General features: G+C 47.9%; 1 protein-coding gene across 3 annotated transcripts in view; it reads left to right on the top strand.

Moving 5' to 3' along the window:
* LOC119456291 (hemicentin-2-like) overlaps nucleotides 1-17877 on the top strand; it is a 346474-nt gene that overhangs the window by 22640 nt on the left and 305957 nt on the right. For 2 of the 3 annotated variants that reach the window (XM_049669707.1, XM_049669708.1), the window contains exon 1: nucleotides 8213-8249. The exons of the other annotated variant lie outside the window; for it this stretch is intronic. In XM_049669707.1, the coding sequence (XP_049525664.1) occupies nucleotides 8228-8249 (22 nt within the window). In that variant the 5' untranslated portion in view covers nucleotides 8213-8227. Of the gene's footprint in view, nucleotides 1-8212; nucleotides 8250-17877 lie in introns of those variants that run through there. 3 annotated transcript variants of the gene reach the window in all.

Here is a 17877-nt window from a genome sequence, read left to right as displayed (position 1 = left end):
ATTACGAAGCCTTTCATTGAAAGCGACATTGCTCAATCTTGGAACCCTGATGCAGCAATAATATAAGGGTCCATGCTCGACCGGGTTTCGTAGCATAACCTTCCCGGAAAATGAGGCAATTCAAAATTCCCGGCTTCGTTGCAGTGCCCGACGTGCCCGCGGCCGACTGCCGTTCATGCAGTATTGGTTCTCTCGAGTGTTTGGAAAGTGAGATCTCGTTGAAAGGTCGCAGCGGTTGACGACATACCTTACGCGAACGAGGGCACTTGACCTTGAAATGTCACATGCAAGCTATAGATCAGCGTGCGGAAAAGGTCAGCGGTGCTTTCCTACGGGCGCAACGGCAGTGCCAAAGACGTAGGCGACTGCTGGCCAAAATTGCATTAGTGTTTTGACGCGCCTGGGTGCCATGGAAACGGACAAATGCGCGTTGCGTCAGCGGCTATGCGTCGACGCGACACGCGCCGCTCGTTTTGCCTCTACTTCATTGAGTTTGCTGCGAAGGAGTCTGCCAATACTCGTTGTTGGCTTAGTTCGTGTGTATGCCTACATGCCAAAGCTTTAGCTTCACTCACACTCACAGAAAACGCGAAAAAAAAATGGAATAATGCATTTTGCCTTCGCTTGTGGCTGTGTTGCGCCGAGTTATGACGTTCAGTCTTACTTGCCACATGTTTTCCCAATAGGAAATCACCTCAGTTTCAATCGCCCGTTTAAATCCCAAGCCACCACATGGAAGATTGTACGACGGTCGTCTCTGAACGTCAGTGCAAGCGCGCGAGGGCATTGGAGTGAATGAAGCTACAGTTCAATGTAGATTTAGAACTAACTGTCTCATTGGCTTTCAGCTTGTTCAAAGTAATTCTGCTTTATTATTCACGTTGAACTGATCAGTGACGAAGGCTGCGTATAGTTTCCACCGCATGTATACGGTGGCAACTACGCTATAGCCCATCCGCCGTGGTAGCTCAGTTGCTATGACTTTGTTCTGCTGATCGGTTCGATCGCGGTCGCGGTGACCACATTTCCTGAATTGGGTGCACGGTAAAAGAAAAAAAAACTTCAGATGGTCAAAATTAAACCGGAGTCCCCTATACTATGGTGTTTTATTATAATCAGATCGTTGTTTTGGCACGTAAAACGCCAGAATTTAATTAATTTTGTTTTTTACGCCGTAGCCAGTCACGTACGTTGTGGAGACTCCCGAGATGGAGCCTCCGTTTTCATGTGCACATATGCGTCAAAACGTTTCAGCTGTACTTCGATCAACTCGCAATTATGCAAATTCTATTGCTGATGAGGCACGTGTGACACAGTATGGAGAATTAGATTTTGCGCACCCAAGGTTAGGCTACGCAAACGAACGGGTTCACAAGAGAACGGAAAGTGTACAAAAGAACGCAAAGGGCCTACATTGGAGTTAGTGCTTGTGCGTAGGGAAATCAGCTTGGTTACACTGTTTCTAAAGCTCCGGGGTAATTACGATAGCCCCATGCGGCGTACTACCGACGACTTTTTGGCGTGGCGTCAGCTGTTGTGTCGGAGGGTCTATGAAGAAAGCCACGTTGTGATGTTGGTGGCAATCTCCACCTATGGGTATCTGTTTTAACGGGTAAGCAAAGCTGAACACTTTTTAACTGTAAATACAGTGCGGCAACCGCACATTATAAACAGGACTTGCCGACTTGAAGCGGCGCGGTGCCAAAAATACGTTGACAGTGCGTTCTCTGTGGTTGCCCCTCTCTCGTATGTTTATGTGCTCCGGGTGCCACAAGCTAGAAGAGGAACAGAGCGGCGATGAAGGCGGCGGAGATGATAGATAGCCTTCACTCGACACGGCGAGGACCGCCGACCGGCGGCCGTGCCTCAGCGTGTTTGCGTCTCTCAAAAAAGAAAAAGAAGAAAAAATGAAAAGCGTCGTGAAGGAAAAGCGTTTCCGCTTTGTTTTCCTCGTCCATGTTTGCGCTCCTCGCGTCGCACTAGGTTTGAGGCGGCAGTAAAAACAGCAACTATGCCCGATGCAGGTCATACATGCGTATACGTGTCAGCGTGAGCCTTGCTTTTTTTGTGTGTTTTCATTCGAACGCTGTTTTCCGTACTGTTAAGCGTGCCTTGTGCTCTCTAATGTAAGCGTGCCCGAAACTGTTCGCTAAGCTCATTTACTTATCTTTGCTCGCGTGTTTACCGATAACTTCATTGCGTCTGCGCCTGAGCTCTTAGCGCAGTTAATGCGCCGCTTTTCCAGCGCACCTGGAGTTTCTCGAGGGGATGCTTTGGAAAGCACTCTGCTGGACAGAATCACGCAAAATAGCAATGTCATAAAGGAAAACGTCTGTTGATTCTATTGTCCTTGGGTGTGTCAACGATGACTTCAGTTTTTTGAATGCATATTATGAGAGCGCGATTCCTTAACATTATAGTGCCGAGGTGTTAACGCTTATGGGGAAAGAGAAAGGGCAAGGAAGGACATGGAGATCCAACTAGAGAGACGTCCGGTTTGCTACCCTACGCCGGGAGAGCGGGTTGAGAAATAAAGGAACGAAAGGTGAGAAAACACTGACGTTGTCACAGTGTACCTAAAGGTGGAGGTGCACATATATACAGTCGCTCACTGAGGTTTGTCGACCTCAGGAAGGGCAGTGATGCGCGTATCGCTTTCTGGGCTTGTGTGGCGTGCGGCCACGCTCCTTATATTTTGTTACCAAGACTGATGTTGAATCCACGCTTGGAAAGGCACTGAGTGGCTGAGAAGGGAGGCTTAAATAATCTACACACGCGCATCACTGTTTCTTCAGCCATCTTTGAAAGCCTATTCGGTTGTTAAAAAATTTGTATCGTTGTTTGCTATGAAAACAATTGATTCTCCATGTATTGTTTATATTGATCAGCAGGAACGCATATTTATTCTGTCGAGAACAAATCAAGAGGGCTTGTACGTCCATGTTATTCAATGCTGTCCACGGTGTTCATGCTGGCGAATGGACGTTCAAAACAACCCAGCACTCCCTTTGTTGACGCACCCGCCGTGGTGGCCTAGTGGCTTCAGAGTTTGCGCTGCTAAACCCGAGGGCGCGGGATCGAATCCAGGCCGCTGCAGCGGTATTTCTATGTGGGCGAAATGCAAAAACTCCCGTGCACCGTGTGTTGGGTGCACGTTAAAGAACCCCAGCTGGTCAAAATTGATCCGGAGTCTCCCGCTACGGTGTGCGTCATAATCATATCCATTTTGGCACGTAAAACGCCAGATAAATCTCTGCAGACGCCTACAGTTTGAAGCGTGCGTCAAAAAGCACGTATAGAGCACGAAGCCATAATGAGTTGATCCAAATATTATTGCCAAGCGGTCCTGACGCGCTCACTAGCTCGTGACATTGATCGGCGGCGCCGACATCTTTTGTTAGCTCCAGCAAAAGCCACTTGCCCACCGCTGCAAAGCTTCGGGTATGAAGGCCTTCGCAGGAAACGTGCGGTCCAAGTGCGGGTGCGTTTTGAAGGTAGGGAGCAGGCGTGTTGCAGATAGCGAAGTTACAATTCAATCGTCAGGCACCGATTTTCCCGTCCATTCTGAAGAATTGTTGCCGAAAACATTCCCTAAATAGATCATGAAAGTCCGAGTTGCGAAAAAAAAATGTATTTTTCTAGGTTGCAGGCGTACGGCAACTGTTGTGGAACAAAGCTGTGCAGGGTCGCTATTATTATAGTTACTACTGAGAAAGCGGGAGGACGGGTGTAAACGAAGCGCGTAGTTATTCCGCAATAGACATCGTTAACACCCCCTTAATACTACATCTCAGTGCAGAGAAAGGCTGCAAAAGCAGGATTTGAAGAATACCGTGTTTTATGAAATTTAATCCCAACCCGAACCTAAGCAGAAAAACAAATAAAATAAAACCACGCTTACACATCTTCCTCCCTTTGAGATAAAAAAAAAGAAAGAAAGAAAAAGAGAATTTCATTTACACACATCGTCAGCGCCTTCCAGCACTTTTGTAGTCATGGGCATGAAACAACAACAATGCAGTTTTAACAGCGGAGCTGTTTAAGCTCTTCGTTGCGCCGCGTAGCATATAGACCGGAAATGTGAGCCGATCCTGGAGGTCGTGCAGAATGGGTCTAAGTGCAATGGCATATACCTCTGAGAACAGCGAAGCTGTTTAAGATCGCGGATGGTCCGTCGAGTGTACGCCGGAAAACCTCCACCTGGCGATGACGTCACCATGCGTCGCCTAGCAACGCTTCGTGCCAGCTGCGCCGACCGCGCCGAGCCCACGGGGCCGAGCCTCGCCTCAGCTGCGTGAGCCGTGATGTCATCGCGCGCGCTGCATCGCTTTGCCTTAGCTTTGCCGAGCCATGACGTCACCGCGCCATGCGGAGTGGTTGTCGCGGCTGTGCAGAGGCTGAGCTAAACCGTGACGTCACTGCGCCGACCCACAGCATATATGGCTCCGCGTCGCCGCCGCGGCGACGCAAAAGCCCCGCCGTCTCAGCGCTGAGCACATCGCCGCGAAGATGTGGCGGCCGAAGAAGAGCGTCACTCCCGATGAAGAGGAAGCGTGGCGCGAAAGCCGCCGCGCCGCTACTCGAGAGCGAGTGAGGCGACTTCGGTCCGATCCCGAGTATCGCGCCCCCGAAGCGGCGGCGAAACGTCGACGATTCGCAGAAGATCCGGAGTTATTACGAGCCCGCGAAACCGAGCTAAAGCGTTTGAGCGTCCAGAAGCGTCCAGATACTTTAATGACCGAGTGTTCGTTGCTCCTTGGGCTTTCGATGATTCCGGAGTGATCTGGCGCAAAACGTGGCCGAGTCTCGAAGCACAACCTCGCAAAAAATTGGCCGAACCGAGATAAAGGTGGTGGGGTTGCCAGCTTCGCTGTTTGCCCAGTCTTCGCACCACTAGTGTGAAGCTGCCCGTAATTTTTTTTTTGAGTCGAGCAGTTACGGTATGTTCACTGGCGTGGATAAAATACTGGCGCATGTTAGGTACACATAAATATTTTTCTCTGCGTCTTGTGTGGATTCCTTGTTAGAAAAAGTGCGATAAGTCAAGAATTTCCCTGAAGTGCCTTGTTATCCTCGGCGACATTTTCGCACGCTCGTCGCGAAATGGCACTCATGAACGCGCACCTTTTTTTCACGCTGCAAAGTGACATATGCGCTACCTCGCAACGCACTCGTCGTCCTTACAAGCACACGCTGCTTGATGGAGTACTTGTTGTTTCCGACCGGCGTCTACATGACGCCCGTGCACGAACTGCGGAATGCGTTACGCGCCTTCGGTTTTTTTTCTCTTCAGCTTGTAGGGCACCCTGACTCATCTAACTTCGTCGTTTCGGCTACGTTTTGTTTATTGTTTAATGATTCTTCGCCTCCTACCTTCTCTCTCTCTCTCCCTTTCCTAAGCGATTGGAAAGAGAAAGAAAAAAAAACATGCGCCAGAATTGTTTTACTGGTTTTCAAATGAACAAGAAACTGAAACGCCGAATTGTTATACTCATTGTAATGAAAGAGATTGGCATAAGTCGATGTTTTTTTTTTCTGAATAGCAAACGAACAGATTACACGATGCGTCCCAGCGAAATGTTGCAGCCGTATTGTTCCTTTCATTGGGCCGTCAGGACAACTAGGGCGAATGCTGTCTTGCATTCTTATTCTGCACAAAAATGCGGCCCAGCAGACGCGAAATAAAACGCGAACTTTATGCTTTGAGGAGCAGACACATTCCGTCGCGCTTCTGTGATCCCTTTCGTCGGCGTCGCGCAGCGAATAATGAAAGCTGGATTTTACTTGTGAAATTACGTTCTTTTGTTTCTGTCTTTCATTCAGCGCATAACGATAGCATATATTTGAGGTGCTTTCGACAACCCGTATGTAAGTTCCTGCTCTCATTTGTATAACAAACAAAGCAACCCAACCGATACTTCTTTTTATTATCTTCCTTATTGAGATTCCCGTCTCATGGAAGGTAATGACTGGATGTTGAGCATGCTGCTAGGGATTCATGGTACGGAATTGCAAAACGCCTACACGAGTAGAACGAGACGCAGAACGGCGTTTACGTTGTCCTCGCGTTGTCCTTCTCGTTCTGTTTGTGTCCTTGATCTGCACGTCTGCCTTTCCGTACGCCGAAAGTATTGGCGTTGCAGTTGTTTTGCGATGCGCATAGAAAACCAGTTCGGGCAGGAACAATGTAAGCCATGTGACACGCAGAACCTCTTTGTCGCGAGACAACCTACGCAAAACCTAACATAAACACGTAAGTCGCGCCTCATTTCGCGTATGGAAGCCGTATCTAGAAAACAGTCGTTGTTTTGGGAGGAAAATGGGAGACGCTGTAGGCTGTGAAGAGCGCTTTCGCCGGAATGCTTCAGCCGTTCTGTACAAGAAACGAAAAGGCGTGAAATTGTGCTTTTCTTGTGAAGTCTGGCGGTCGCTGGGAAAGCCTATGCATGGATCAATCTTTGTGTTCTATTCTTTAACGTTAGTTTTAGTCAGGGACTGCTGGGTACCGCTTTTCCCGCATTTATATAACAAAATCTGTCAGCTTTGCTGTTGAACGCACAGTGTGGTACGCATGATTTGCTTGAATAAATTCGCATGCTCTAGTATTCGACTTTTCACGAACTCGTTAACATCGTGCGTAGTGCGTGACCAACAGAAAACAAGTAAATAAGGCGATTCTGAAGAATTATGTTAGGAATGCTTGTGTATATACTGGAACAATAAAAAAAAAACAATTCTACAATTTAATAACACCATAACGTAAAGAAATAAATTTTTTTTTGCTTTCGTTCCTATTTTGTTTTTGCACCAAAGAAAGTGTCGCGGCTAAGAAATTGCACCAAAGCAATTTCTTAGCCGCGACACAAATGTCACGATGTTCTTTAGTTGTCATTTTTCTCAGGGGAACTAAAGGTAGTTTAAAGTTTCCAGGGACATACTTGTCGTTCATCTGATAACGGCAGTACGAAAGGGCTAGCTAATCATTACGAAATGGCTAGCTAAACAACGCCAAATGGTGCCAGAATTACCCAACTGTGCGAGGAATTTCAATGTGACGTCACAGCAAGTCCTTTACCTTTACATTGTCTTCTAGACCGTACTTGCCTCTATTATTTGTTATGCTGACATCTTTTCTTTTCGGTATATTCAAAGTACCAGTCACATTTACCTTTATGTTGGAGATGTTTGTTGGTCATTCATCTGCGGCGCCTTCTTATATCGCTATCGCTGTTACCATTGGCTAGAGTCCGCTTATGCACACTATGATGCATGCTATGCAAATAGTATGTGCATTGTACATTAGAAGTCGTCAAATGGTTGGATGAAGGTAAGCGCGGGATCTCACATTAAAAAACACGTATAACGCACGTTTTTGCAGCTGATAGACTACTGTATAGGTATAAGATAAACAAACAAATTCGGCCGTCGACCTTGACCGTGGCTTACTGTTGTCATGTCATTGATAAGTAACCTAATGAATGAATAATAAATGGAGACACGTCATCGTGCACCAAATCTCAGCCATTTTGACTGTGACACTAGCACTCAACTGATTGCATTTCCGGAAATCATGGGACTTTGCATTATGTACCTTAGTGCCCTGTACTTTGCAAGTAACATATTTCAGAGTCTCGCAGCCTCATACGCATTGTGCTTTTCGTGCACTTCTTGCGGGAATTCCGTGATGGCGTCTCAAGGTTCACTGAGAGTAACGCTAGTTGGTATGAACTCATTTCAGATGTAATGCTGTGACAGAAAGTAAACGAAGTCGGGGAACGTAATCGTGGTGAACACTGCGCTTGTGCTCACCGTGTCTACTGTATTTGTCTGCTTTTTGCGGTACCATTACACCAAAAACGAATCATCGTCACAGTGCTTGATCATACAGGACAACGTCAAGCAGGCTGCCGCCTGTACGGTGCATCGCCAAGGAGACGTGAGAAACAACATTTTTCTTTTTTCGCCTTCGCTTTCCCGACAGAGCTACGCTGCTGAGAACAATGCGTCATCTGTGCGCGACCTTCACCATTTTCACTTTCAGACGCTCGCGGCATGAATGCGCGTGCGCGACACGTTGTGCTACGCGCCTGCAACGACGCCGATGTCACGGGAATCGCACGGAAACACTCGAGACGCGGAATGTGACCTCCGCTGCAATGGCACCCGCCGCGCGGCTTGCCATGTGGAAGCCGTGAAACCAAGGCTGCGTTGTCCCTTTCCCTCGGGTATGCACGTATCAGTGCTCCAAGGTGCGCATCGGGGATTGCACGATTTCTGTCTCTCTCTCTCTCTCCATCTTTCCGAGTGTGCGCGGCGCGCGCCTGGGAACGGGAAGTGATTATAGGCAGCTGGTGGTTGCGTCTATAATCGAGAGCAAGGTTCCGCTTAATCGCGCGGCATGTGCGGCCAGTAGCGATAATGAAAGTCTATGAGTTTGTGAAATACCAGCGTGCACTTGAACAGTACTGCTTCACAGTTATGCTGCCCTGGAATAGAAGCTACGATTGGCGTCAGTTCGGTAACTTCAATACTCGATCAAGCGAATGCGCTTGGCCTGGCGCCTTGGGTCTCTCCGCGTCAGAGTATCTTCTTCCCTTGAGTTCTGAGTATACAGAGCTCGCCTATTAGTTTGTGCTCTATTGCTTGTCAGGGAAAGAAAAAGAAAAGCAAAAAATAAGAACACGCGTGTCCGGTTTGAAGAAAATTGCCGGCAGATGGAGGTCTACTTCTTTTTAAAAATTTTGCCCTTGCTCTCAAATATTGATCGACGTGTTTATTGCACTGCGTGCACTGATACGAGTGCTGTAAATGGGTTTTGCCTGAATTCAGCTCTGTGTCTACACTGTTTTTGTAGGGAACAGTGTCTGTGGTTACTTGAGCTTATAGTTGAATTTGGTGCGTAGTGTACTTTCATGCCGAACGTTAACAAAAACGAAGGATTCTATTAAAAATCCTATTACTTTTAGCTATTTTCAGTTGCAGTTTGCTGCAGCTGCTCCAAGTGGTCTTGCATCTTTCATCCTTTCTTATTTTTCCCCGAACAAAGCATATAACAGAGCCCGTACACATTTCAGCAACATCTGTAGTCCTGTTGTATACTTATGTCATTGTGCCCCAATTGGCAGGTGCTATACGGCTTTATTCATGTCGGCAGCAGTAATAACTTACATTCCACAGTGCAAAATAAACAATGCAAAGCGCTATGAAGAAAAACTGGAGGTTTCCGTGAGTGTAGCGCAGAAGGCTTGATGTCTGCGGAGAATGCTAAACCTGGACGTAACTGACTTTCCTTTGAAAGAGCAAGAAAACGCTGCACCGGACAGCTCACGCGAGCGCCCAAACACAGTGGACACAGTGGCAGTTGGCACAGAGAGAGGCAGTAATTATGACGCAGCAGCTGGGCCCAGCGTTTCGACGACGCCGATACATCGAACGGAACCGTGCCGTCATCGGCGAAAGCACGCGGCCCTCGAGGGCCTGCGCAAAAACACCGAGGTCTCGCTCCTGCTCACAAACGGCACCGCTTCCTCAGGAAGAAGTGTTGCCTGTCGACCAGTGAGGCAGCGGCGATGACTGCGGCGGTCGCCGAGCCGTGAGAACCGGCCGCGAGGCAGCGGGTTTTGCTCCGGCTGTTTGTGTGCAGATTCGCTAACGAGCTCGAAAGAGAGAGGGGGGTCGCCACTCTATCCGCTCGTGAGGCTCTGCGGCTTTCGAGGCCAGGTGGGCCGCCAGTCTGGAACGACCGTTCGCCGCGTAGCGCATAGCTTTAGCGGAGAGTTTACCCCCCTTCTTCATTAGCTTCTCTATCACCCCCTCTTTGCCTTGGAGTGTGAAGCGAAGGTTTGTTGTTCGGTGGTGCGGGCGTCGTGCCGACTGCTGGCCGATCGGCGTCCTTTTGTTCTCAGTCGGGCTTCTTTGAGTGTAAGCACAGTATTTAAACCGCCCGTGCCGTCGGCTTCTTGTGCAAGCTTAGGCGTGTAAGCCGGTGGCTCCGGCGACCATGCTTTCTCGCTGGTTGAACAAGTACTTCACAATAAGACAAAAACCCTACGCAACTAATAAGCACATCCAACCCTTACAGCTTCTGCTCCAAGCAATAGTTGAGTTATAGCTACTGAGCACGCCATCGCTCAGTGCAATATGTCGTTCTGCTAGTTAAATGTTTCGTCGGTTGATAATCGTCCTTTGTAGCGACGCCTGTTCAAGTCAGGTAATTCTACAAGAGGTAAATTCGGAATGAAGCTAGGTCACCGGGATATAAGTCTTCACAATTCTGCACGGTGCTATAGTGGCGGAAATGAATAGCGTTGTTATTAGCATTATTGCATCAATCGGTGTAATCTTTATTCGTCATGCTTTTTAAAGACCACGAGATAAGATGCGCGGTCTGTGTTCGTTAACATTTTAATTTATGCAGCAAAGGTGGTCTATCAGCCGGGCTTGCTGCCGTTTCTGATTCGCTTGTCATTACTTCTGCAGTATCTAAATATTTCTTATCTTGTTGCCCATGGACAAGAACTTAGCAGTCTGTACTCTGATGTATGCGTGTGTATGGATGTCATGATGACACCAGCACCTCGAAAGTCTCAGTACACACTTTGTATTCTCAAACAATTGCTGTACTTAAACAAGTCACGGAGCTTATATTTACCATCGTCATACTCGTACTCCTGAGCACCGAGCACCTAGCGCCCTATAATCATCCAGAAAGCGTCACCGTTATCATCCCTCACTCTATATACAAGAAAGCCAACGGTAGTCTTGCAAAAAAGCAGATGCGATTGCATCCTCGGAATCAAAGGACAACATTGCGAGACAAAGCTTCTCTCCGCATGGGGCGTGGTGGTGGTAGCCGCCCACCTCCCATCGCAAGACGCGGCTATTGACCAAGCCCGGTGTTTGCCATCTTTCTGGAGCCTCCGGCAAAAGCCACCGCGGAGCAAACCACTATAGGCCACCGGCGTTTAGGCCTGTAGGCCGATCGCAACCGCCGCTTCCCTTGCCCTCTGTGCACGTTGGCGGCGTGCGTTCCCTGCTGCTGGACAGTCCGCTTGCCTGGATCCAACGGTCTACTTTTCGTTATTTGCCGACGGCCCGCGGCGGCCGTCACCGAGGGACGGCAGACGTGCGCGTCTGATGGGCTTCATTATTTCGAAAGGACCCGTCGGCAACCGCTTCGTGCGACGCCCCTCCCTTTTTGCGGGGCATGCACTTCGTTTTCTTTCTTCTTCGCTTTCGATTCACCGGACAGTGCGTTCGCGCGCTTTACCCGACGAGCATAGAGGAAAGAGAGATCGGGTTCAGGTGCTGGGAAAGGGTCAAATTGGCGTAGCTGTACGGAGAAATTACTCGGCGCCGTCCATACGGGCACGCAGCAATGACGACGACGACGGCTGCCGTGATATACTATAGGGAGGACGAGAGAGAGAAAGGCAGGGAATGAACGGACGTTAACTTGTTAGAGGGAAATGGGAACGAATTGAAAGGTACCGCGGTGCAGGGAAGAAAATAAATGAAGATTCGCTCGGCCACACTCGGCACATGTGTCGTACGCAGTGAGGGAACACGATTAAACGAGGAAGTGACTGCGGAGCGAGCGCCACGTACGTGTTGTACCCGGAGGAAAGAATGGGGAAATCGAGGAGACGCACAGCGCGGATAATGAGGCACGCAGAAAGAATGATTGCAGTGCGCAGAGCGGCACTGAAACTGCCGGACACAGGGGTGGAAGAGAGAGAGGGGGCTGAGTAAGGGCGAAGGGTGCGAGGAATGTTTATGGACGGTACTCGCGGCGCCATGCTCCGCTATTACATTTGTTTTGCGGCGCCGCTAGCGCTGTTTCGAGGTGTCGTGGTCGTCGCCATTTAACGAGCGTGACGAGCCGTTATTGGAATGACCCTAAGCGCCACACTGCGCTTGGGTATGTTTGCGGGGGGGGGGGGGGGGGGGATGGGGAAATGGGGTGATGGTAACTCTGTGGATGAACGGCACGTCGCGCAGAGCCGTCTTGCTGGCCTTATATGGTTTGCGTCGTAGTTTGGCTGTTAGGCTGTGTCGATCGTTTTGAGCAGGGACGGATGGGCGAGCCCGCAGCCACACCTGTGGTACCTTTTGGAGAACTCGTTTTCGTAACCGCTTCAAGTAAACAAAGTGAGGACTGAAGGGATGGTGTGATCCAGTGCGGTATGCTTTGCTTGGAGGCGCGCCGCTACAACGAGAACGACTCGGAGCTGCACGACCATTCCCGTGGGTTATACCCAGACAGTATAGAAGAAAGTTTCACCTGCACATCCACAGTCCTGTTTGAAAGGCTTTGTTCAGAAAGATAAGGTATCTCTATCGTGCAGGGTACAACTAATGACAGGTCAATAAAGTAAAGGATGAAAAGTAATCGGGGCTCTAAAAGCCGTGGAAGCCCGACATTTGCGGCGAAGCTGACGCAATGTTTAGAAGAACTATTAGTAGTTTCAGAACTTACTGTCCTGTTTGCGTGTTTATGAAATGGCATATTTCCTTGAAATCGAACTATTCCCTTTTTTAATAGTGTTTCCACGTAAAATCACCTCTAGGCGAGCGCGTCTATTTATGCATACCTACAATTCACAGCGAAATAAGGTATGCATTATCTTCCGTTCAGGATTATCATAATGACTGCTAATAAAGTCGTGCATGAATCATTCTTGTCGAGCTGCGTCTTGTGGACGCACACAGGTCAGTCGGCATGCGGCCACCATGTCGGTGAACTGACATCAGAATACCGCTTAATGGGTGAGAAGCCAATTGCCCTATCGTGCTCTTATGAAAACCGTTTCTTTGTTCTGAAACGACGACGACAACGGGTATTGACGTAAACAACGCCATCGGTGCACTTTCTGGCCAACAAGGGAGAGCGTGCTTCGCCATCCGACGCCGCCCGTTGTCAGGATTCTCTGTAGCAGCTGGCGTATTAATTTTCCGCTTCTCCAGTTTCGACGTCCTCATTCCAAACGAGAACAGACGCAGGAAGCGAACTCCGTTGTCAAATCCGGTTGCTTTCCACGCTCGGTTCTCCAGCTTCTTCCTGAACCGGTCCATTTCATTTCCGCTGTTGCGTATCTTTTCATCTAAAATAATGACAGCACTGGTTCATCTTATTTCTTGAGATTTACGATAGCGCAGAACAGCTGGCATGTGTTTCTTTGTTATTTTCTTCCTTCCAGTGTCTCTCTATTCATTATTATTTTTTTATTAGTGGTCGCTGTCTGCTTCACTTCTCGTTTTTGTGGTCATTGGCAAGACTTGTAGCTGGCTCTTCGGCCAACGCCCATGCCTGACAACGTTTTCACGTTTGTCATTTAGACGTACAAATGAAACGTTTGTCACCCTGCCAGCCTGACGCGTGCTTCAGATCTAGGGCACCTTCCCATGACGAAGTTTTTTTCCATGAACGTGCAGTTTTATACCGGGAACTGGTTAGCTTGGTCCAAATTCTCCTCGTAGGTTTCCACGATCTGTAAGAGAGGGAAGGGAGTATGTTATAGCATAAAAATAATCTTTGTGAAAGCAACTAGCGACGTTAAGTGCAAACTACACATTCGAGTCCCGCGCAGGCACGGCGCTTCTCCGGCGGCTAAGAGCAAGAACTCGCTCACATTTCCATGCGGCGCTGAACACTTTCCAATGTTTAGGATTGGAATGGCCTAAACGCAGTCGCCTTGACCCGCCATGGTCTTTTTCGGACGTTACCTGCAGCCTCAGTGTACCCCACCTACCGGAGAAACGCACCATTTCATCTGCAGAAGCAAAGTTTATTGTGCTGGAACACTTGAGCACAGCATTTCAACGCCACTTACAAGTTTACACAGACGGCTCGGTGTGCGCACAAACAGATAGCTGTGCAGCGGCATTCTGCATACCATCCCTTGATGTGTCATGGTCTGGCCGACTGGATCGCGTAGTTTCCTCTACAACAGTAGAAAGCGCCGCAATCACCGCGGCTTTGCGGAAACTACGGGCCTTCTCTGCACGAGATGTCGTGGTGCTGACGGATTCCAAGTCAGCGTTACAGAGATTGCATCGTGGCCTACCTCTAGAGAAATTTACAAGGCAATCTCTGGCACTGATTAACGATCTAACAAGCAAAGGATTTAATATAAGATTCCAGTGGATACCATCACACGTAGGAATTGATGGAAACGAGAAAGCTGACGCCCTTGCACGCCTAGCGCTGACGCGTGCTTCAGATCTAGGGCACCTTCCCATGACGAAGTTTTCTTCCATGGACGTGCAGTTTTATACGGGCAACTGGTTAGCTTGGTCAAAATTCTCCTCGTAGGTTTCCAAGATCTGTAAGAGAGGGAAGGGAGCATGTTATAGCATAAAAATAATCTTTGTGAAAGCAACTAGCGACGTTAAGTGCAAACTACACATTCGCTGCGGACTGTACGGAAGAAAAAATGCCTAAGCTTCTTACATTCCATCAACGGTCAAGTATCTTGCAAAACAATAACGGCAAGAACACATCGGGAGGGTTCAAAGCATTTTGATTCAGGTTAACAGGCAGACACTGCACCAAGTCCCGCATGGAAGCCTTGCATCAAAAAGTATCATGCTGCAGCTGCATAAACAAACAAAAGTGAAAAATTATGGTTTGTCCAGGAACAGGTTACAAAAATGACCAAACGTTGAATTAAATCCAAAATAAAATTAATTATTAAATCATTCATTCATCCATTCATTCACGTACCGAACTAGACGTAAATTTTATATTTGTTACATGAATGCAGTTCTTGCAGAAATACTGATTGGAGGCTTTGATAAGCGTGAATGACATTCAATTACTCAAACTATATCAGCTCTGTTCTAAATAGCTTTATAAAGCACTAAGGAGCAGCATTAAGTTTACATTGGCGAAGTCTTCTTTCTTTAACTAAGTCTTCTTTCTTTAACTTGATTTTAAGGTATTTCTACGAAAACGGATATTTATTAGTGGTAAATATCACGGCTAGAGTCACCCTTAGGCAATGTTCCTGTCGTCTCACTTTCCTACGAGTGCAACTGGCATTGGCCATCATGAATTCGAAATATTATGAGTGGTTCGGGTCGTTTAGTTAAGGAACTGTATGTACGACATAAAGAATTGCAGCTATTGACGTTCTCTCGAGCACATTGATATTTGTCAGTTTACAGGTGCGTGTGTAAACCATGTTCTTCTATCTGTTAGCACTGTGCGCCAAGCTAACCAGCTATTCGTAGTCCGATACGTTAGCGAAAAGCAAAGTCGTTCTATGTTATGTTTTACTTCATCCAGTTGACCTATCTCCCCCGTAAAAGAATGTACAATGTTTGAGCACCTTTCGTTTTGTTCTCATCTTTTTTGTTCTTTTCGTGCTATACTCTGCCCATGTAATATTTTTCAGGGCTACCTGAAAGGACTTTTTTTTTTTTTTCCACCGTTAAGCGTAATTTTGCACCGAGCGTATCCTGCAGGTCCCGTGAAAGATCAGAAAAGTAATCGGGGTCGCCTCACTGTCCACGGACTGTTTGGTCGAAGGTGGGCCCACGTAGTTAGCTTACGTCTACGGTCTCGTTAGTGGAAAGATCAAAACTGATATTGAGGGCAGAAGAGAAAAGGGAGAGTTAACAATAATGGAACCGGCTTAAAGTCCCAAAGAAGAATGCAGAGAGTACGTAGGAAGACAGAGGGTTAAGAGCGATGCCTAATGGAGCCGTGCGAGCTAACTATACTCTAACGCTTAAGAAACCCTCCGCTAGGTGCTCTTAAGCGGGGGTAAGAGGCACAGTCCACGTGCATTGCTTCGGTTGGCACTCGTCGAAAGCCGGATACTGTCCGGCAGTAGAGAGCGTTGGAGAGCTCTGTATGAGCTCACCAGGGCTGTTAAAGGAACGGTAACAGCGAAGGTCTGCTGCAGCGCTAGCTGAGGGTAAGAGAAGGAGAAAAATAAAACTATATACATACAATACAGACGACTGCGGCTGACAGTGTGTACGACGTGTAATCGAAAGAAGGTACGTGGTCTCTTTAGAGAATGGCCTCTGCCGATCTTGGTTTCGTCGAGTAAAGAGCCGCTGGAGAGAGCGGGAGCCGGTGCCGAGCTCTCAACCGCGATCCAAATTGAGTGGCCGAAGAAAATAAAGCCTGTCTCGCGGGCTAATGGAGACCAAGAAGAGAGATGAGAGGGAAGACAGGTTCCCCCGCCGCCATCGATAGGGAGCGGGACGGGCTGGCAAAGCGCGGCTCTCGTTTCCATTGACTTCGGACTCGGGCGTTCAAAGTGACGGCCCCCGGACGTCTTCTCTGCAAATGCCCACCTCTTCGGGCTATCCCTCTTAAATCCGTGCAGCGCTGTGAACGCCGAAGTCGTCGACAGCCAATCAGAGGTCGAAATTAGGAAGCTGTCTCACGAAATCATGGCTCGGGATTGGCTGAGGCCACTGAGCTGGTCTGGGCCAGCAATGCAGTATAGCGAAGGCTGCAGCTAATTACGCACCTTTTTACGCACAAAGGACTACTTAATTCGAGCTACGCTGTTTGGCGTACGCGGGCTCCACCTTCCAACGTGATACGAAATTTTAGGCGAAACGAGTGTAGTTGTATGACGCACGGCGCATCATCATAGGCATCTGCTGGAAGAGATGGAAGTGGCCCCTGTATAGGAAATTGCCGCTAGAACCGCGTGACAAACAGGCTTTAGCATTACGTATCGTTTGACAGCTCTGTATGGCATTAAATCAGTCGGTGAGTATAAATTGGCCTGCAGCACCAATCGAAGATACAACCGTTCGTTTCGCTTTCGGCGCAACTGCGTTGAACCAAATTTTCCTTTTGCTGCCTGCTTCGTATGCAGTGCTAGCGATCTTCGACCACTCACCGCAGTCGTGTTGTACGCTGTTCCAGTTCTTCTCTGCCATTATGCTTGTGGAATAACTATGCCCTGTTAAAAAAATAATAATGAAAAGGAAGAACATAAGCCCTTAGTTAAGTATAACGTTCGCCTTGATAAATGAGTTTGTCTTGTCGGAAATGTGTCTGTGAAGGTTTATGAACCACTGAAACGGGCAGGAAAAGGATAACAGAAAGACTGTGTGCAAGAAGCTTTTGTTTTGGCCCTCATCACCGCTCCTTATTGAACTTTATGCATGAGACAGAGCTTCACAATTATCCGTAACACTTCCTTTTGATGCCGTAAGGCAAACTAACGCAATAAAAAAAAAGCTTTGTTTACGAAAATCTTTGCACAAGAGAGAGAGATAAATTAATGTTCCTGTAAAAACAAGGAGGTTGGGCTGAGGTAGGGAAGTGGTATGGAGAAAAGGAAGGATTTGAGAGGGGACGATGAGAACGGGTAGTGTTATACGTCGACATATAAAATAAACGTCCAGACGACCTGTTTGCATGCGTGTGCTATGCTTGTTTTCCATGCTTACGTACTGCAGTCGCATGCAGCGTATACGTATATCTCCCGCGGATCGAAACAGTGCTACGTGCAGTGCCAGCTTTCGTTCCTTCTGCACAAGAATGCCACCTCGGCGTCGTCGTTGAGAATAGAATGAACCGGTGCATCTACGACCGCTTCTGTGCGAGATATTTCGATGGTGTCTATGACCATCGATTGTTTAAAAGATGCATCGTTTTTTGTTACCACATATTTTCGCCTACATAGGAATCATGATTCTGAGCAAAATATTTTCGGAACCTCATACCTTCGACGTGGACTTACTTATTGAGCCTGAAACTGCAAGGTGGCGAGCCTTACGACACCGAGTTCTCTGTATCACTATTAACGAAATCAACTTTAATGTCACAATTTTATTTATTCCCCCCGCTAAACGCGCACGTACCATCTGCACTTTACTTTTACCTTTCCTCTTCGCAGT

This window comes from Dermacentor silvarum, chromosome 6 (genome assembly GCF_013339745.2).
Source record: "Dermacentor silvarum isolate Dsil-2018 chromosome 6, BIME_Dsil_1.4, whole genome shotgun sequence".
In the NCBI taxonomy this organism is placed as follows: Eukaryota; Metazoa; Arthropoda; class Arachnida; order Ixodida; family Ixodidae; genus Dermacentor; species Dermacentor silvarum.
The sequence above is the reverse complement of the archived record's forward strand: the minus strand, read 5'-3'. Positions and strand labels throughout refer to the sequence as shown.